The sequence below is a fragment of the Triturus cristatus genome, chromosome 3_1 (genome assembly GCF_964204655.1).
Source record: "Triturus cristatus chromosome 3_1, aTriCri1.1, whole genome shotgun sequence".
Taxonomy (NCBI): domain Eukaryota; kingdom Metazoa; phylum Chordata; class Amphibia; order Caudata; family Salamandridae; genus Triturus; species Triturus cristatus.
This window is the reverse complement of record NC_140583.1, coordinates 50,849,124-50,870,713: the sequence shown is the minus strand read 5'-3', so window position 1 is coordinate 50,870,713 and position 21,590 is coordinate 50,849,124. Positions and strand designations below refer to the sequence as shown.

General features: G+C 45.6%; 1 protein-coding gene across 5 annotated transcripts in view; it reads left to right on the top strand.

The window, feature by feature from the left end:
* Positions 1-21,590, top strand: part of LOC146859681 (astacin-like metalloendopeptidase) — a 448,848-nt gene that overhangs the window by 146,663 nt on the left and 280,595 nt on the right. For all 5 annotated transcript variants that reach the window (XM_085646280.1, XM_085646283.1, XM_085646285.1 and 2 more), the window contains 2 exons: positions 2,658-2,792; positions 4,025-4,142. In XM_085646280.1, the coding sequence (XP_085502406.1) occupies positions 2,658-2,792; positions 4,025-4,142 (253 nt within the window). The remainder of the gene's footprint in view (positions 1-2,657; positions 2,793-4,024; positions 4,143-21,590) is intronic.

The window sequence follows — 21,590 nt, the reverse complement described above, 5'->3', positions numbered from 1 at the left end:
CATGGCCTCACATGACTCCTGCACCCAAACTGCCAGGACCCTCAAGGTCATGTCGGGACGAAATAATAAACATGCCAAAGTATAGGTGTAAGAAATTGGATTAATATTTCTGGTGGGTGACTACCCACCTCAAGGAAAAATCACAACCCTGGTGAGGGTGAACCCCCTTGGTAGCTATGGCACAGAACAGACAGGCTTAGCGTAGGACAATGTGTAAAGTATTTATGAAGTACTATAAAAGCAATAAAGTCAAAGTACAAAAAAAAATTAAAATTCCAAACAGAATTAGAAACAATTAGTACAATTTAATAAACAAAATTACATACAATAAGATAACCTGTAGAAATGATTTTTTAAAGTAAGGTCTCATCCAGGTCCATGTGCCACTGGTCATCTAGGTATCTCCAGGAAAAGGCATCTTGAAGCTTGTTGTCTCCCGGTAGCCACACAAATGGTCAACCAGATGACCCTCGGAGTGTTTGTTTTTTGTTCTGGGTACAAGAGGAAGCAGGCCATCCTTCAGGGCTTCTCTCAGATCAATGTTTGTAGGTCCAGTCCTCTTCTGACCTTCCGCGCGTCCATAAAGTGTTCTGAAGTTGATGCCTGGAGGTGCCACACTTGCTAGTGTGTGAGGGTGACCAATGTCCTTCCCTAACTAATGTAATTAGTCAGGGCATTTTCAAGATGGTGAAAGCCTTTGGCCACACTAAATGTAATGGCAAAGGCCTCACGAGACCTAGGTGCTGGCTGTAAGTAGGGGGAGTATACTATTGCCCACTGCTCATACCCCACATATTCTGCTGAACTCAGAGGAGTCATCTCCGCCAATTCAGCTTATCCTATTTTGTGGTCCTGGGAAGCATTTAACACATCTCTCGCACCTATTCAAGAATAATCACTTTCTGGGAGAAGCTGAAGAGTTTTAGCCTCCAGGATACTTCAGACAAGGAAAACTTTCAAAAGTGTACTTTTCCCGAGTATTTATTAAAAATGAAACTTCACCATTGAATTTGTTATTGAATAACAATGAAAAATATTTGTTTAATTATTTTCCTGGCTAGTTTCATTCCCTAGATGCAGTATTAGTATTTTAATCTGCTCTCTGGTTTTCTACATTGGACACCTAGGCCTGCCCCAGTGAAAATGACTTTTAGAGCCTTGTCACTGCAAGGATGTGGTAACATTCATTTTCTACATGTCCCACGTTTAAAAACCATGCACCCTATCTTTTGGGCTACGCAGCTAGTGTGGTATTTGGTGAATCGACCGATAGAATATTAGGTAATTTCTCATAATTCCTATTTGGAGAAGGTTAAAATCTGACTTACCTCATAAATATTAATGAGATAGGTCACATATTGTGTCTTATTCTGACTGGATGCCATCACAGGGATGGTGGCCTGCTGGTGACAAAAGAACACATTGCCCTGAAATAATTTACCAGTTCCTAAAAGAGGATTGGTACATATTAAAAAGCTATTTTACGTTCCCAAGCAGCGAAACCACTGTTTGCAAACATAACACTTTTTTTATAAATCAGGTCTGAGGTTATTCTACCATATTTTTTAAAGGTTCATCCATTTACTTTATATTATAATTTTACAACTATATTGACAAAAGATAGATTCCTACAGGAAATTGTGAAAACCATTCCTGACATTTTCCAGTAGCCCAGGGTCGGATACAGTTCCTAGCAAAATTATATCTTTACAGTAGTAAATTAAGCATGTGCTTAGAAGAACATTGTGTTCTGCTTCTTTGAAACTGGTTGAGCTTACAATACTTCAGCTGTTCCTGCCCAAAAAGCAGCCCACTGTCCTAGGACTTACAAAGGGTTCCCTGTCTCCTGCATTGTCATTTGAAAAGCTACAGAAAACACTCTATAATTGTTTGTTCTCAGTTACTTTTTGAGTAGCAATGGCCTCTGGGATGGAAATGAATGACACCTTAGTTTGTACTGATGATCTGACCAATAAAGGGTAAGATGGAGAAAGAGTTTCATCAAAAACTATAACTCTGCAGCGACCTCAATCATGGGTGAGTATATTCAGTTCAAGCACATGCCAATCACAACTCATCCTTCATGTTCAGAACTTGAGCTCCCATAGTCACCCCGTAGTCCATGGAAGATTATTTAAACCGCCCACAAGAGGTGCTTTGAGGTCTTCTAAGAATGCAGAGTATTGGTAGTCAGTGGACGAAGAGTTTGCCAAGGGTTTGGATATTGGTCGGTATGCAAGTGAAACAGGCATGATACATGTTATAGATGCCAGTAGTTAGCCCCCTTGGTCCATGGGGGGGTGATCCTGAAAACCTGGCATGGTTGGAGCCAGTGTGTGCTTACCTCGGGTGCCTCTGCACTGCCTGGCTGGGTTTGGTGGCTGCATGTTCCTTCTCTAATGACTAACCTACTACTATCATAGTGGCAACTACTTCCAATAAGTTTTTTATTCGGTGAGACAAGATCAACCTGACAGAATGTAGTCTGTGTTTAGATCTCCCAGAATGCAATCTGTGTTTCTGCTGTCTGATAAAGAATGCTGTCCCTTAATCTTCAGGATATCAGTGTGTGCAGCACGAATGGTGTACACACCAAGATGTTACTGCTTGCAAGCAACAGTCCCCTTCTCAAGCCCTCATTTCCTCTTTTGTTTCAGGAAGTTCGATCCCTTTGTTCCAGGGGGACATCAGGATGCAGTTGACCCGCAGTGCTGTGAAGTGTAACCAATGCATCTGGCCAAGCTCTGGAAATGGGACCGTCACTGTGCCCTTCGTTATAGCTCCTGAATATAGTGAGATATATGTATTGATTTTCCATACACTAGGTGGTTACAGTACTGTGACTTATGGCTGGGCACCTGGTGGAGTGAGACAAGCTCCTTAACCATATCATCTCTAGGGAGTGTATACAGCAGTGGCATCTGAGGCTTTCTACTTAGCACTGTCTTTTATAAAGTCCTCACGTAAAACTGACTGGTTAGGAGGCCTTTCACTTGGTGATATCAGGAGTGAGTACTCCTGCATACACTGCTTGATGTGTGTAATAAGAGGGCAGGTTACTGTATTATCTCAGCTGCATGTTAAGGCCTTTACTAGACTAGCTGATGGGACTTAGGGATTCTCCTTCACAACACAAGCTGATAGGGCTTATAAGCTCTCCTTCACAATACAGGCAGATGGTTCTCCTTCACAGTGTAGGTTGATGGGTGCTAGGGTCTCTTCTTCACAATTCAGGCTTATGGGACATAGGGTGCTCTCCTTCACAATACAGGCTGATGGGAGCTAGGATTTCTCCCACATAACAGCATGCAGAAGTACTTGAAGCACAGGCCATCCTGATAGAATAAGGATGTCTTAATTCATAGCATGGGCTACTGGAAGAGGTCTTCATTCACCTTGCATGTTGATAGAGATATGAGGACCACCATTGGAGAGTATGCTCATTCACTCTGCAGACTACTAGAGGTATGGGTTCTATTTCGAACATTGGGGATTGGATGGGGTCATCACATAGAGTGCAAGATCAGTGGGGCAGAGGGTCTACTCGACACAGTGGTTATTGATTGCTCTTGATGGAACACCTGGCTTCCTTCCAAATGCTCGTGAAGGTGTCTTTGCAGTGTCAGGAGATGGAGAACACCTCCACAGTATTGGCTAATATGGGGTGGTGTAGATGCCTGATGGCTATGAAGACCACTGGTGGAATCAATCGCAGGCCAGGCTAACTACCACCCAGAGAGGTCAACATCCATTACAACGCAGACATTACAACGCAATGCCTTTACAATTCAATGTAAAGGTATGTGTTGTAATAGTCTGTGTTGTAATGTCATACATTCCACAAAAGATATCTAATTTTTCCATAAATCGATCTGGCACTGACGACCATGCTGGTTGTCAGTACAGCTGCTAAGTTTGTGTTTTGTGACCTCAAGGAAGTCCTGGTGTACATCCACCAGCGGCAGTGTCTTCCTCCTTCCATCCTAACTCTGCTTTCAATCCCTTTTGTCTCACCCTCACCCAGGCGATAGCTCCAAGGCTCTGATCCGGTCGGCACTACAGGAGTTCAACACGTTGACCTGTGTCCAGTTCACTGACCGCAAAATGGAGACCGACTACTTGAACATCAGCTCTGGGGAACGGTATGTCTTTTCAGACCTTACAAACACAAACACAATCCCTCCTGGTCAGAATGACAGGGCTAGGTTTTACCTATCACCTCATATATTTGAGAAACCCTTGTAGTGTCAGCCCCCAATAGTGGCCATGAAAGTTATCCAGCGCAACAACTCAGGGAAAAAGTGAGAGCACAACTATCCTCCCTGCGTCGCAGACCCGCCGTCACACTAACTCATTCACACATGCATTCATTGGTGGGGCCCATAACACCAACACTCGCACGTTTCTCTTTCACAGGTCTGCACACAGGAGGGGGAATGATACGCTGGACATGTGGGTGGGAGTACCTTGTAACCTATAGGGAAAGAAAAGTTATCTTACATCATATACATTAATTTTCGCCACCTATAGATTCCTAATCCTATACATCAAGGTACTCCGCCCACTTGGTCGATCGGACCAAATAGTTGAATTGGTTGATGGTGATTTAGAACCAGCTAAAACACATTTAAGACTCCGAATCCTCTATTCTCTTTAACAAGAACCACAAACTCATAATTTCTGTTAATGAATATTTGTTTAGCTAAAATTTCATTAATTAGCATTTGTCTCTTCAAATTTTAGAATTTCTAGATCAATTTAATTAAAATCGCAGAATACCATATTTACCTATTCTGGCTATCTGGGTTTTCTCCAATTCATTGGCTCAGCATAACCGAATTGTGTCGTTAAATTGTCCAAAGAACAGGCCAGATCTTAGAGTCCGAAAGTCCTTTGCTCAGCATGTTACAGTCCCAAAGATCATCAAAGAACCAGAAGTCGTGCCAGCATCCGTCATCGCCGGTGGGGTTCAAGAGGGTGTGCTGTCATAATAACTGCCGAATGTGCGTGAGTGAAAGAGTAAAATCCTCCCTATTCTACTACTCTTTTTATAATACATTTCGGGATAACATGAAACATTTTTGGGCGGAGAAAGTTTGCTATTGGTCAGGGGAAAACGTCCGATTTTATATAGTCCAGGTTCACATGGATTTTGCTGATATGTTTCTGGTTATGATCAAATTCCGATTGTTGCAATATTTCAACTTCTAGTTTAAAAAGTCCATTGTTCATTTATACCAGTTCCTAGTGTCCAGGATCTTTGGCAGTCCACCAATAACCTATCCTTGACAGGAACGGCGTGTACAGAGGTCGTCAGGAAGTTCACCGAGCCATCCGATTCTGCTCAGTAGACTTCACGCTTCATGAGACGGCGGCCACTTCTGAACTCGGTCTCTGCCGCCATGTTTTCGATAGGCCAAAATGTCAACTTAAGCGAAACAAACACAAAAGAGTAATTAATACAAAGAAATTATGCTTCTAATGTTATACCCTCACTAATCCCTTTATGTATTAGTATTTTCCTAGCATATAGCGACATTTAGAGCAGTATATTCACATTTACGGTCCTCCACGAAGGTGCAAACGTCACAAAAGCAACATAAAGCATGCGATATCTAATTATCACATATACTACTGTTAATATGCGTACGTATTTTAGTTATTAGAGTTATTTTGCCATGCAAATACCAAGTTCCCACATGTAATTTGTGTATGCAGGTTGGTTAATTTTAATGTATCACAGCACACAATTAGTAAATTATAATAAGTAGGTTATTCAATTAATACTTTCATGCAAAATAGAGGAGGTATTCAAAATTTTGCACTACCTGCTCCATCAAAAGCTTACTTGAATACTGTCACAAAGTGACACACAAGGCGGTATTGCCAGATTTATATATGTACATTGGTCACTGCTTGCATCGTGGTGGGACAAGGACTGACACCTTCTACTCTGTAAGCAGAGAAACTCCTGGGACCTGTTTTCCTCATTATAGAGATAGCTTTCTAATTGGCACGGTGCTCAACAAAGAGCTTCAAGTCTATTTCTTGATGCTGTTCCACATGCTGCTGGTTACTTTGATTGTATAAGATTTAAATGTAGGGCACAGCAAAAGTGAGAGCTCAGGTTTCCCTGTTCATATCATAAGTGTATCCTAGGACCACATCTGGGTGAAACAGCTAAAAATAAAAGTTCTGAGTAGTGGGTAGTTTCCTTCTTTCCTTGCCTTCCATGTGCTGACATTGTCTATTGCAGAACTTTGAGTATTATCCTCAAAGGAAATTATGAAAAATGCCCAGAAATGTAGGCAAAATTGCACAAAACACCGGTCTAGAATTTTAACCTATTTGCTGGCTGAGGCCGGTTTGCTAATGGCAACTTGGAGACATTTGAAAGGTTTCCATGGCAAGACATTCTGCCAATGCCTTACTATTGACGTTGTAGTTTGTGACTCACATTCACTTGCTTCCTATTTGTTGTCTCTCTTTGTTTTAGGATGTCCAGCTTGAGATTGTCCCTTCCATTGCCTAAACCCTATGTTTGAGGTATTTGTGTGGCTGTAGATACAAATGCTTAGCATAAGTCCGCCATCTAGAGTTGGGCTCGGATGTGTGCAAGCTATTTTTCTTTGAAGAAGTCTTTCGTGTCACGCAGTACAGTGACTCCTCCTCTTGCTTGCAATGTGCATGGTCCTCAACTCCATTGTTAGATTATTTTTTTCAGCTGCCAGGTTCAGATGTGTCCTGCAATATTACACAAAACTCTGGTATGCCATTCTACCCCTTTGTTAGGTTGAAGCCTACCAGACAGTGCAGCTGTCTGGTTTGCTAACAACATCATTGGGATATTTGAAAAGCTTTCCTGGGAATGCATTCCGCCCATAGCTTTGTGGTTTGTAACTCACATTTGCTGGCTTTATTTGCTTGAGGCATTCCAGCTTGAGTTTGCCCCTTTAATTGCCTAACCTTTATTTACTATATTCTTCCATCAGTGCTCGATTTCTGTAAACAGGCCTTCAAATCATGTTCTTATTTTGTGACATTTGTTGTGCATTCATAGAGAGAGGTCAGATGTCAGGCGCTCTCTTCCATGGCGCTTGATGTTTACTTTTCTTTCTCCGGCTTCAACGTGAGAGGATTTATGTGACAATCATGCTGGCTTCAGGGTGTGTACTTGAGGAAGGCTTTACAATGCTGTTGTGTTTTTTCTAGCACACAACACAATATAAATGTCTGTAAATGAATTGTGCAGATATTTCCGAATGTATCAGAGTTAGAAAAGCACAAAGCACTTTCTTTAGTAATTCTGAAGTGTGATGGAAACAAAAATTCAAACACGATCAAAACAAATCAATACACTAGAGGGAATATTTATGAGCCCCTTGTGCCACTGGAACGTCACTTTTTGTGATGTTCTGGCAGCGCAAATCACAAAATCATGTTTATGAGGCCACGCAAAACTACTATTTATTTCTTTGAATGGTTTCATAGATCTAGAGAAAGGCAAGGCAGCGCAAATCAAATCACTGCATTGCCTTACTTTGCGCTCTGGAGGTGTTCCATGGGTGTTTTGGTTGGTTTTCCCATGGAACACCCATGGATTTTGACACTTTATGTGTACTGCATACTGCCTCTTAGGATTGTTTCTGTGCAGGAAGGTGTCCCTAAACAATCCTGCTGACAGCACAGGGACCCTTGGTACAAGGGTGCTTACTTAGGTGTCAGGCTGCCGAAACGGCACCAGTGCAAGGGGAAAGTTCAGGAATGCACTGTATTGCATAATAAGGTGCTTTCCTGCCCTTTCACTTTGACTTAGGGCATGGCAGGTAGATGACTTGCTGCTCTGCACTGCCCTACGCCAAATCCCCATGAATGAGGGCCTAGCTAATGACTTGCTGCCCTGCCCTAAGCTAAATCCCCATAAATGAGGCCCTAGTTGATGACTTGTTCACACATTATCATTTGTGAGCTTTATACTTTTATCAGTAAAACTGTGCAAATATAATGGTAATTTTAAGTGTTTTCTATAGTGCCAGTACACTATCACACCTTGCATACTTCACTTTACTCCACTTCAATTTATTATGCACCACTTCATCCTAAGTCATTCCACGCCACTCAACACTGCCTCACTGCACTTTACTCTGCACAAATCCACTATTCACCTCTTTACTTGACACCACTCTTCTCTATGCCAATGCATTCTACTTCACACTACTATACTGTGCACCACTGTACTCTTTGCCACTGCATTCTACTCAGTGCCACTCCATGCTACATTTGTACACCCTGCCAAACCACTCTACATCACTCTAATCTACTCTCCACTCTATGCTGCTTTACTCTACACCACTGTATTCGACCGCTCACCACTCCACTCTACTTTAAAGCCGTATACACTACACCACTGCACTTGGGCCACACTACTCTCCACCACTGCACTCTATGCCATTCTACACTGCCGCTATGTCACTATACTCTGTGCCACTATACTCTATGCCACTACACTCTGTCATTGCACTCTAAACCACTTAATCCATATCACTACACTCTATGCCACTCTATTTTACTCGACACCACTGTACTCTACACCACTGCTCTCTGCTCCACTTTACTCTGCATCACTCTATGGCACTGCACTCCACGCCATTGCACTCTACGCCACTCTACTATATGCTAATGTACTCTACACCAATGGACTGTAACACCACTACATTCTACCCGGCACAATTCCACTCTACTCTGCATCACTCCAGTCTATGCCACTCTACTCTGCAACACTGCACTCGCCGTCATTGAACTCTACGCCATTCTTCTCTGCAACACTGCACTCTACTCATCACCACCCTACTGCACACTACAACAATGCAATATATGCAACTATGCTCTACATCACTCGACTTTGCATTGCTCCACACTGCAATCTACCCTGCGTCACTCCACTCTATTCTATACCGCTGCACTCAATGCCAATGCACTCCACACCACTTTACTCAAAACCAATACACTCTACGCCATTGCACTCTACACCACTTCAATCTACCCATAGCCACTCAAATCTGCTCTATTCTTTGGCACTGCAGTCTATGCCAATGCACTCTACACCACTTTACTCAAAACCAATACACTGAACCCTACTGCACTCAACGCCCCTGCACCTAACACCTCTTTACTGAAACCCAATATGCTTTCTGCCATTATATTCTATACCACTCTACTCTACACAATTGCACACTATGTCAGTTTACTCTGTACTACTCTATGCCACTGCGCTCTACACCAATGCACTCTATGCCACTCTACTCTTCACCACTGCACTCTTCAACACTCTACTCTGTGCCACTGCACTCTGCTCCTTTACACTCTGCGCCACTGAAATCTGTGACACTCCACTCTGCACCAATGCACTCTCCTCCACTACACTCTACACCACTACACTCTATGCTAGTCTAATCTAATGTGCACCATTGCACTGTATGACACTGCATTCCACCCCACTTCACTGTACGCCTCTCTATTCTGTGCCAATCTAGTCTTTGTCAGTGCACTCTAGCCCACTCTACTATGCACTAATACACTCTTTGCCAAAGCTCTGAACACCACTGCAGTCTAAGCCATTCTACTCTAAAACACTCCACTCTACGCCACTCCAGTCTGCCACTCTACTCTGCCACTGCACTCTATGCCAACACATTCTACGCCACCACAAGTCTATGCCACTCCACTCTATGCCACTTTAATCCACTATGCACCACTGCACTCTACTACACTTGACTGTACTCTGCACCACTCTACTAGTCCATGCCAATGCACTCTACCCCCTCTACTACTCACCACTGCACTCTACGGAACTCTACTCCACACCACTGACACTACTGCACTCTACCGTGCACCACTCCACTCTACTGTGAAAAAATCCACTGTACGCCAGTGCACTCTGTGCCACTCTTCTCTGCACTATTGCACTCTACTCTGCACCACTGCACTCTACTCCGCTATGCTCTACAACACTGTACTCTAGCCCACTGTACTCTATGCCACTGCGTTCTATGCCAAGGTACTCTACTTCACTACACTCTGTCACTCCATTTTACTCTGCACCACTATACTCTACACCACTGCTCTCCATGCTACTTTACTGGGCACTACTGTATGGCACTCTACTCCACGCACTTTACACCTCTTTACTATATGCTAATGCACTATATGCCAATGCACTCTACACCACTACACTGCACCCTGCCACATTTCACTCTACTCTGCATCACTCCACTCTACGCCACTTCACTCTACACCAATCCACTCTGCAACACTGTACTCTCTGCCATTGAACTCTCTGCTATTCTTCTCTTCACCACTGCACTCTATGCCTCTGCACCCTAATCTTTTCTTCTCCACTCTACTTTACTCTACAACATTGCACTCCAGGCAAGGTTATAGAGGTGTCCGGGAGAGGGGTAGGGAAACATAGGCTGACAGGTGCAAGAAGACGATACCAAAGGGGATGATGGACGGAGCGCTTGAGCTAATCAAACACTCAACCCCAGTCAACAGATCTGGGTTTAATCCATCATCATTCTTTAGCTCACTCCACCACCCCAGTTCAGACATGGCCACATGCAAATCAGTCTGACCCTGTGCCTCATGGGAACAGTCCAGCCCAAACTGCCAAGCCATGTCTTCCCTGGACCGGAAACAAGCATCCTGGGACCGGTTTCGGGTTCATAACCCTCATCAGCCAGGCTATCTTGAATGCAGTGGAAAAGTGAGCAAGGGACCCACGTCTGGGCATACCCTGCCAACTTAGGGTGAACAGAGCGATACCAAAGGGGATGATGGACGGAGCGCTTGAGCTAATAAAACACTCACCCCAGTCAACAAATCTGGGTTTAATCCATCATCATTCTTTAGCTCACTCCACCACCCCAGTTCAGACATGGCCATATGCAAATCAGTCTGACCCTGTGCCTCTTGGCAACTGCCAAGCCATGTCTTCCCTGGATTGGAAACAAGCATCCTGGGACCGGTTTCGGGTTCATAACCCTCATCAGCCAGGCTATCTTGAATCCAGTGGCAAAGTTATGTTATGTTATGTTAACGGGTCTTGTAAAGCGCCTGGTTACACTAGGAACAGTGTGTCCCCGCGCTGCGGTGGGGCAGCAAAGCAGAAACTTGGTCTATTTTAGGGGGAATAGGAGAGTCTTTAGCTTCTTCCTAAAAATACCTTCAGCTGGTTCTAATCGGAGGCACACAGGTAGTTTATTCCAGGCTTGAGCCGCCAAGAGTCGGAAAGAACGGCCCCCCCATTCTGGCTCTTTTTATCATAGGGACACATAGTAGGCCCAGTCCCTCAGATCTGAGGCGACGGGTGGGATTGTAGGGAGTGAGAAGGTTACGCAGGTAGGTAGGAGCGGTCCCCTGCAAAATGCGGTGGCACACACATAATGCCTTAAAACGGGCTCGTTCCCGGATAGGGAGCCAATGTAGAGAGGCTAGAGCCGGTTTAGAGGGAGCTCTCCTGGGGCGCTTCAGGACTAAACGGGCCGCTGCGTTCTGGACGCATTGAAGTCTCTGAGTGCACCTTTCTGTAGCCCCCAGAAGGAGGACGTTGCCATAGTCAAGACGGGAAGTCACAAGTGCATGGACCATGGTCTTCCTGGCCGCAGTGGGCAATATATCAAGGGTTTTCCTGAGATTTTTTAGTACTCCGTAGCAAGTGCCAGCAACCCGCCTAGTATGGTAATCAAACGAGAGGTGGGTGTCAATCCAGACCCCAAGGTTTTTAGCTTGGACACAAGGTATGGGGGTGGGTCCCAAATCTTGCGGCCACCACGCAGATGACCAGACAGAGGGGGCTTTCCCCACTATCAACACCTCAGTCTTATTGCCATTGAGTTTTAAGCAGTTAATATCCATCCAGGCTGCAAGTTCCTGGAGGCAAGCCACCAAGTTGGGAGCTGCTGATTGTTGGTCTTGAGTCAAGGACACCACCAACTGGGTGTCATCGGCATAAGACACCACTCCGATCCCAAAACCTTCAGCAATCTCGGCCAGGGGAGCCACGTATAGATTAAAGAGGGTGGGGCTTAAAATTGAGCCCTGGGGGACTCCCTGCTGCAGTGCCATCACTTTGGAATAGAATTTCCCCTGCCTCACCTGGAAGCTACCGTTGTTTAAGAAAGAAATGAGCCAGTCCAAGGCCTTCCCAGACACACCTCCCTTCTTCAGACGATCGGCCAGAATCTTGTGGGCCACAGTATCAAAGGCCGCACTGAGGTCGAGCAGGATCAGGGCGACAGTCTGGCCCGCGTCCACATATTGCCGGATGGTCTCAGTGGCCAGGAGAAGGGCGGATTCTGTCGAATGACATGAGCGGAAGCCCGACTGGGTGGGATGGAGAAGGTGGGAATTCTCAATGTGCGTCGTGAGCTGCTGGTTGACCACTTTCTCTGCAATCTTAGCAAAGTAATGGAGCAGAGAGATGGGTCGTAGATTCTCAAGGCGATCAAGGCCCAGGTGCGGTTTTTTGGGGAGGGGGAGAACGACTGCCTCCTTCCAACGACGAGGGACAGTGCTGGTCTTAAATGAGATCTCCAGGAGGTACCTAATAAAGGGTTCCAGAGCTTCTAAGCATCCCTCAAGTTTTCTTGGGGAGGCCTGGTCTTTGGGAGACCCTGACTTAACACTCCGACAGATTTTTATCAGAGTTTCCGAGGAGGAAATTGAGAAGTTCTCAAGCTTTTCCTCCTGTGCAACAATAGTATGGCGAGAAGTAACCCATCTGTCTTGGTCAGCCAGAGCCACATCAAGAAAAGAAGAGTAGATATTAGTTACCTTCTCGGAGAAGAATTCCGCTATTTGGTTGCAACGTTCGGTTGAGCCTACAACACGCACTGCTCTTGAGTCTATAGAGGAAATCTCTCTATAGACCCTGAATAATTCTCTTGTGGAATTTTCTGCAGACCTGATAATTTCTTGGTAGTGTTCAGCCTTGGTTTTCCTGATAAGCCTATGATAGGCTTTCAGCGTTGTTTTGTATTCATTTTTCCCTTGCGTAGAGAAGTTCATCCTCCATAATCTTTCTAAGCGTTTACACTCTGTTTTGGCAACTCTGAGAGTATTATTAAACCAAGGAGCAGATTTTTAAAGTGAGCAAGGGACCCAAGTCTGGGCATACCCTGCCAACTTATTTATTTATTTTAAAAGTTTTATATAGCGCAAGCTTGACCAGTAGGTATCAGAGCGCTTTACATACATACTGTAAAGAAAAACAGACGGAAATTGCATTACATAGTAGGCGGGCAGTAAGGAAGCAAAACCAGGGATAAAAAAAATACAGCATGGAAGATAAGGTGGTTAACACAGTCCGGGCACCAACTATCCATGAATTTCAAGAGAGAGGAGTAAACTTGGATATTAAAGTCTAGGTTAGCTGACGTTGGTCAGGAAAGTATTTGTTAAGGAGATGGATTTTCAGGTCCTTTTTGAAACAGGAGATGGGGGGGTTGTATCTGAGGACTCTAGGGAGAGCATTCCACATCCTGGGAGCGTTGGCAGAGAACGATCGGTATTGTGTGGTTTTCTTTTTCAGTTTCGGAGGCATAAGAAGGAGTGAGTTGGAGCTTCTCAGCGATCTGGATTGACCTGCTCTTACCAGTTTGTTGTTCAGGTAGTTAGGGGCCGGAGAGTGAAGGGTTTTGTGTGTAATGCAGGCCGGTTTGTAAATACACCTCCCTTCCAGGGGAAGCCAGTTTAGGGAGTTGAGAGCTGGAGTGATGTGATCAAATCTTTTTACTCCAGATACGAGTCGAGCGGCCATGTTCAACACTGCCTTTAGAGGGGCTAGGTGAGCTTTTGGAGTCCCTGTTAGGATGGCGTTCCCGTAGTCGATTTTAGAGAGAACTAGGGATTGGACTACTGTCTTGAGGTCATCATGGGGAAGAAAAGGTTTCAATTTCTTGAGGTGTTTTAGAGAGAAAAGAGCACTTTTTGCAGAGTTTTTGATGTGGGCTTCCAAAGATAAGTTCTTGTCACGGGTGATGCCTAGAGACTTAACTGAGTCGGATAGGATGATGGGGCAGTTTAGGGCGACCAGATTCTTGAGCCACTCTTTGATTGGACGATGGTTGCTTTTTGGAGAGACCAGATCATTGTTGGTAATGATCGCATCCAGTGTTGCACCTTTGATGTGAGTTGGTTTATTGCAGAGTTGTTTGAGGTTATATATTTCAAGTAGGTTGGATAGGTTCTGGGCAGTGGAGTCTTCTGGGTCCTTCCAGTGGATGTTGAGGTCACCCAGGAACACGTCTTTAGTGTCTGTCATGGAGAACCGTGATATTAGGTCTGTTCGGGCTGGACTGTTCCCATGAGGCACAGGGTCAAGACTTATTTGCATATGGCCAGGTCTAAACTGGTGTGGCATGGTGAGCAAAAGAATGATGGATTTAACCCAGATCTCTTGACTGGGGGAGAATGTTTTGATTTGTTCTGCATTCCGTCCATCAATTGTGTGTCTTTTGCTTTCTCGCCCTAAGTGCGTCGGGTATGCCTAGACGTAGGTCCCGGACTCACTGTGCCACTGGAATCAAGCTATCCTGGCTGAAGAGGGGCGAAACCCCGAAAACGGTCCTAGGATGCTTGTTTCCGGTCCAGGGAGGACCTTGCTTGGCAGTTCGGGCTGGGCTGTTGCCATGAGGCACAGGGTCAAGACTGATTTGCATATGGCCAGGTCTAAACTGGTCTGGCATGGTGAGCAAAAGAATGATGGATTTAACCCAGATCTCTTGACTGGGGGAGAATGTTTTGATTTGTTCTGCATTCCGTCCATCAATTGTGTGTCTTTTGCTTTCTCGACCTAAGTGCTTCAGGTATGCCTAGACGTAGGTCCCGGGCTCACTGTACCACTGGAATCAAGCTATCCTGGCTGAAGAGGGGTGAAACCCCGAAACCGGTCCTAGGATGCTTGTTTCCGGTCCAGGGAGGACCTGGCTTGGCAGTTCAGGCTGGACTGTTCCCATGAGGCACAGGGTCAAGACTGATTTGCATATGGCCAGGTCTAAACTGGGGTGGCATGCTGAGCAAAAGAATGATGGATTTAACCCAGATCTCTTGACTGGGGGAGAATGTTTTGATTTGTTCTGCATTCCGTCCATCAATTGTGTGTCTTTTGACAGGTGCAAGAAAGCAGAGGAACTAAGAGAGGCAATAGTTTATCACGTTTGCCACAGTGACTAACGCGAGAAAGGAAAACAGGAGCTCCCTAGAGACCAAATCCTTCACTCTCATGAGCACCACGGGGCTTTGGAAATCTGTGAAATAGTGGATTGAAAACTGTGTTAACCAGGTAATTCCAGTGAAAACTGGCAAAAATATGGAGAATTGTGTAGGCAGTTTGGACTTTTACTCACTATCTGATAAATTTTTCTGAAAATGTCGTCATAAGCGGTGCATTGCTGAACACAAAAGACATGTAACATTGGTCGTAACTGGATAGGATTTATTACTATTTTCTAGGGGTGGGTGAGACTTGGTTTTGATGTTTCACAATAGGATTTTTAATGAAACTTGTGCCAAATAATCACACTGATGCAGAAACATAGTTCAAACTTATATTTAATTATAATTGTGCAGAGAAGGCCCTCAATTCATTTCTTGTTTTTTGTTGTTGTTTCTAAACATTTTTTTATTAGTTTTAATCGTCAAAACAAGACAAAATGTAGAGTGTGATCTAGCTGTGAGAGGAAGTGGTCATGAGCCACAAAACTCACCTAATTAACCACTTGTTAGACCTGGTACCATTGACGTTAGTCTCCCTTCCATTTTTTCTGATTGCCTCCTCTGTTTTTTATATGTTTTGATGGTTTAGATACTTTGGGCACTGTGCCACTGCTATTCAGTGCACAGTGCAAGTGCTTCCTATGTTAAATTGATGTATTGATTAGTGACTCCATGATTGGGTTATTTGGTTTACTTGTCAGACCCTAATACAGTGCACCATGTGTGCCCAGGGCTTGTAAATCAAATGCTGCTGGTGGGCTTGCAGCACTGGTTGTGCCACCCACAGAAGCAGCTTGTAAAGTGTGTCTCAGGCCTGCCATTGGAGAGCCTATGTGCAGTCTGGTACTGCCATGCTGGCTGAGCAAGTGCACCCACTTGCCAGTCCCTAAACCTTTCCTTATCTTCATCTCAGTCACCCCTATGGTAGGCCCAAGGGCAGGGTGCATTGTAAGTATAAAGTAGGACATGCCCTTGTGTGTGTGGCATGTCCTAATAGTGAATTACAGCCATTTTCGTTTTTCACTATTGCATGGCTACCTGTTCCCCATAGGCCAGAATGGGCAGTTTGATTATTACATCTTATAATCCTGACTCAGGGAACATGGTAGAAATTAGTGTAATGCCCTTTCCCTGACTTAGAAGCAAGGGTCCCTATTTGGTCAAAGGTACCTACCTCTGCCAACTAGAGACTCCCAGTTCTAACACCACTGATATTCCCTATCATAGTCACTCTATTCCCACCCTGCAGTTGAGTGTAAAGCACTGTGAGAAAGGAGGGCGATAGGCTGCGACACAGGACCTTTGACTGTGATGCATTTCAAGACCTCCCAGGGTTCCACAGCAGCTATTTTGGAAAGTCGTTCACAGGCGCTAATCTATCACAGCCCAGCCAGAGGATGGGATCAGATTAAGGCCCTACACCTGCCACAATGGCAGTGTTGTCCCAAGTACAGTGAGATAGATGAAGCCTGACCCACTGCGTTACTGCACAATGGAAGGGATCAAGTGGACAAGGCGATGGGTGACTGCCCACCAGGGGAAGGTGCATTGCCAGTGGAGAGGATCCCACAGTAAGTGGCAGGGAGGACTCAAGTGGCCTTGAAACTATGAGGGCCATGTGAAAAGGCATATATATTAGGGGTGCCCCCCTGAAAACACAGTCCAGGTGGTTGTAACTCCTAACTAGAGCCTAGTAGGAAGGTAGCAGCTGCCCTTAAAGTGCGACCTGGTGGCTAACTCAATGGTCTTCTCTTCTGTGGTGCTCATTCATGGGATACCTGCTCTTCTGGCATCTGTAAGTGGCAGACCGCTGCTGAAGCTACTGTGCACGGAGGGGCTCACTGAGACTTGGGACATGCTCCAGGTAGCAACTGAGGGAGGGTGATCACTCACATTGGCAACCATCTTAGCGCCATATACAAAGACTAACTGAGGCCTCTGGGGGATCTTGAGAGGGAAATTGTGATGGGTCCATTGCACTGAAGAATGCTTGAGAGCTGACATCGACAGATATCAACTGGTGTTCCCATTTGTGGATCCCCATTCCAAGTTGCCCACTGGATAGGGCCTAGGTGGCTAGTAGGGGCCAATGACCCAGCTGTATAAGAGATGCTGATGTACCTGAACTGCGACAATGGAAGGCAGCTGGCAGAAAGTTCCTCCAGACATTCTAACAAAGAGTCATTTCTATGAAGAAAAGGAGGCGATTCTGTACTTGGACTATGTTTTCTTATTATAGTCACAAACTACAACTGGCCCTCAAGAGGAAAGGAGAGTTCAGGCAGTCAGGAAACACCTACGCCAGACAGACATAACCGATCAATGGTGCCATCTCTTCAGACTTACCTTCACATAAGACATTGAAAATTCTTCATGGGGATAGTTACCACAAAGAATTCCCGACTTTGTGTCTGAGGATTCCTCGGGCATGGTTGGAGTAATGAAGAGCCCAGTGCAACCACCAACGGACATTGCAAATGACGAGTGAAGAGATTGAGCTGCAGCAATGCAGGAGGAGAAGTAGCTCAGCGATTGCCAAACTGAAGACAAAGCAAACAAGATTACTGCCCATGGAGTGGTAATTTATTTGATTAAAAATATAATCATAAAAGCAAGACATACATACCATACGTATACAAAACAGAGAGATTAAAATAACCAAAGTGTAATAGGACTACATGTTTTTAAACCAGATAGCAGCATGATGTCATAAAAAAACAATTAATAATGTAAAAACTACAGATAAGAAACTGAATTGCAGAGAGACCCAAGAGATAAGAACAGTTCAGTGAAGCAGCTGCCAGTTGTCGATAGTCAGTATCGAGTCGTCTGGATCAAGTTCCATAGAATTGCAGGGGTAGAGAACACGGGTTGTACTGAAAGAGAGCTTCATAGGTTTACTATTGTTTTAGTCACCTGTGCATTTCCTCAAGATTGTTGCCAGGCCTGCAGTTTGCTGGTTGAGTTTGAGATATCCACTGTGAATATAGATTGTAAAGCTTATGTTTAAAGCTGTGTTCTCTGGGTTCAATGCCACGATAATTGCCTGCCTGCAGGACCGGAATCCCAATCTGTTCCACTCTGGCCTCAGTTTTAGTCTGCGCTGGGTCAGCAATGCAGGGCAGAGGCATAGAACATGCTCCAGAGACCCTAATCTACCGAACATACCAAATAGATGGCTCTCATCTTTCAGACATAATTGCCAGCTGGGCAATCAATAAACCTAAGTTTATCTTACTGGGCAATTTTAATATTCACCTAGACCATCCAATAGACTCACAGGCCTCCGACTCTTGAAGGACCTTGCAGCACTTCAAATGTCCCCAAAAAGCGGGCTCGCTCTTGACAAAGGTCAACTGCTGAATCCCATTTTTTCCAAAGTCCCCCACCTTAAAGTCTAGGACCCTCTCTCTGTGATATGGTCAGATCATCACCTGATCCCCTTCTTGGTGAATACTCCCAAGCGATAACTCACCTTCCAGCCAAATCACTTTGGAGAGACCGCAGTTGGTCACAGCTCCGTAGTGAACAATGGGTTGTATGTTGGAACAACGAGTTCCTCAACAATGACTCCCTAAACCACGCGGTCTGTACGATGACGGCGTCTCAACAACGATTTTTTTTACCACGCCTTCTTTTACCACAAATCTTCGGGATAAAGAAATGCATTGTAAACCCACCCTTAAAATCTATTCTCAACCCCTCCCACTCCCTGAAATCCACCCCGAGCTTCCCCACCTTCTACCCCCTAAAAACTTACACAAACCCCCAACCTCCTAATAACTAACACTAACCCATCCCCAAAAACTAACACTAACCCCTCCAACCCCCTAAAAATATCACAAACCACCAACCCCTAAAAACCTATACGAACCCTCTACCCGATTAAAAACGAACTCCATCCCCTCCCACCCCTAAACACAAACCCCTCCCATCCCCTAAAATCGATCACAACCCCCAACCCCTAAATAACAAAACGAACCCCCCACTACCCCTTTAAAACTAACACTAATACCCCCACCCCTTAAAATCTACCCGGAACCCCTTCTACCCCCTAAAAACTAACATCCAACTCCCCCACCCCTGAACCCCTCTTACCTCTCCTGTTTCTTCAACACTCCTTGTGACTGCCCTTCCTTAACACTAGACCGTCTTAGCCTGAACCACGCACATACGAGGTTCATGCTAAGTCATTGCTTGTGCAAGTCGTTGTTCGGCTTGCGTGGCTCCCGTTTGAGAAGTTGGCCTGGTATATGCTGTCCACTAATTATAGTGGGCACCTTGCACCAGTTCAAACAACCCCTTATTGATGCTAGGTTAAAGACAACCTTTATTGAAAGCTATCCTAGTGGTAGCTATGGAGAGCAGCCTTCAGGCTAAGCCTTGAAGGAATGTAAAGCAGCTTGTTTTACCAGTCTATAATCTTTTGAGTGGCTAAATGAAAGTAGACCACACCAGGTATATATATAAAACATATCTATTTATTACTAAACACACCCCTCTAGTCTCTTTATGAGGCTAGAGGCAAAAGCACATAAGTTACACTTCAAATATTACAGTAAATTAGCACAAATACACGTCAGGCCCTAGGGGCGAGCCAAACCATATACTAAGAAAGTGGTATAAGAACCACGACTTAACCAGACACAAGGCCTAAAGCCTGTAGAATCGTTGGGACCCCAAGGAACCACCCAAGGTAGTTACACAGGGGGCCCACGGGGGCTGTGTGCAGTGTGAGAACACAGCCGCGAGCTCCCGTTAGCTTCTATGGGGAAAGTCGCGATTAGATTTTTAAAGATTAAGGACACTTAGAGGTGGACTAGGAACAAACCCTTTTGGACTTAGATGGTTCTAGGGCCAACACCCACAGGAGCACCAGAGTACTCGTGTTAACTCACCCAGGGAAGCCAGGTGCATAGGTGTCAAATGGTGTCGGGTCGTGTCGTCGTTTTCAATGGCAGGAGACTGAAAAGTGCTGATGCAGGGAAGAGGAGATGTGTCCGAAGAGATCCAACCCTGGATCGAAGATGTGAAGAACCTGAAAGCAGAGGAGACAGAGTCTGGGTCACTTGCCAGTGACCAGGGGCACGATAGACGAATGCCCACTGATGTCGGGTGCTTCAGGTGCGGAGAGGGGAAGCTTGACTCTTCAGCCACGAGGACCAGGAGGCGTCGAGGACAACCAGGAGTTGGATTCGAGCTGTCCCACGAAGGATGTCGAGTGCTGCAGCGTTGGTGCCCGGTTTGGACACAACAAGCCTTGGCAACAACAACCCACGCAGAAAGAGAAGAAATGCTTTGGTGCGGACAAGAAAGGTCCTGGGGACTCCCCAAGCGAAGGAGAGTCAGGGCATGTCTGGAGCAACCAGTGAAGCCCAATTAAAGTAAGAGTTGTCTTCACAGGGACCCACCAGTCGACGGACCAGGGATCACGAAGGAGCCTCGAGCGAACACACAAAGGGCGGGCTAACGGAACACTTGTGGAGTGTAGGCCAGCAATCTTCAGTGGTAAAGGTGCTCGGGCCTGGGCTACAAGTAACCCAATTCACATTCTCAAGGGATGTCAAGAAGCTGATGCACTTGCAAATGTGTGCGGTGACCAGGAGGTCCGGTTCCACGTTACCCACGACAGCTTTGGGTCTCAGCTTTGCTGGGGACTCGGGTCGACTTCGGGGAAGTCTGGAAATCCACCTCATGTGATGCAATTACTTTGGAGTCCGGCGGGAGCTTCGGAGAAGCACACCGGTCAGATGCTTTGTTGGTGCCTGCCAAGCAGGTGAGTAACTACTTTACTCCAAGGGAGATTCTACAGTCATCTGGCGTCGTGCAGATCGTCGAAGTAACAGGATTCAGTTTCAGAGTTTCGTCCAAGGATATCTAAAGTTCTGGTTACAGAGGTTCCTTCTTTATACCCAAGGAAGGAGTTGGAATAACTCAGGGGACCCACGTATGGGAGGGTTTGGAAGTGGGGTGGCTACACCCATTTCCTTTGTCCAGTTTTGCGCTAGAGAAGGGGCTGGTAGCCCCTGTGACCGGTTAGAACTGGACTATGCACAGGGACACCAAATGTGCCCACAGTGCAGGACTTCAAAGCACTCTCAGAGTGCACCCACCCAGCCCCAATACACTAAAGCCTGTCTGGGAGGTGGTAACACCTACCTGTGACAGGAAACCTATTGTCCAGGCCTCCCCTGCCGGAGTTTCAGTCAGCAGCAGGAGGCCAGACTCGTGTCTGTGGCTGCAGCATCCAGTTTGTGATGCCAGGGCTCTTTTAAGCTGGTACCGGGGATGCCGGTGTGGTCATGTCTCTCCCT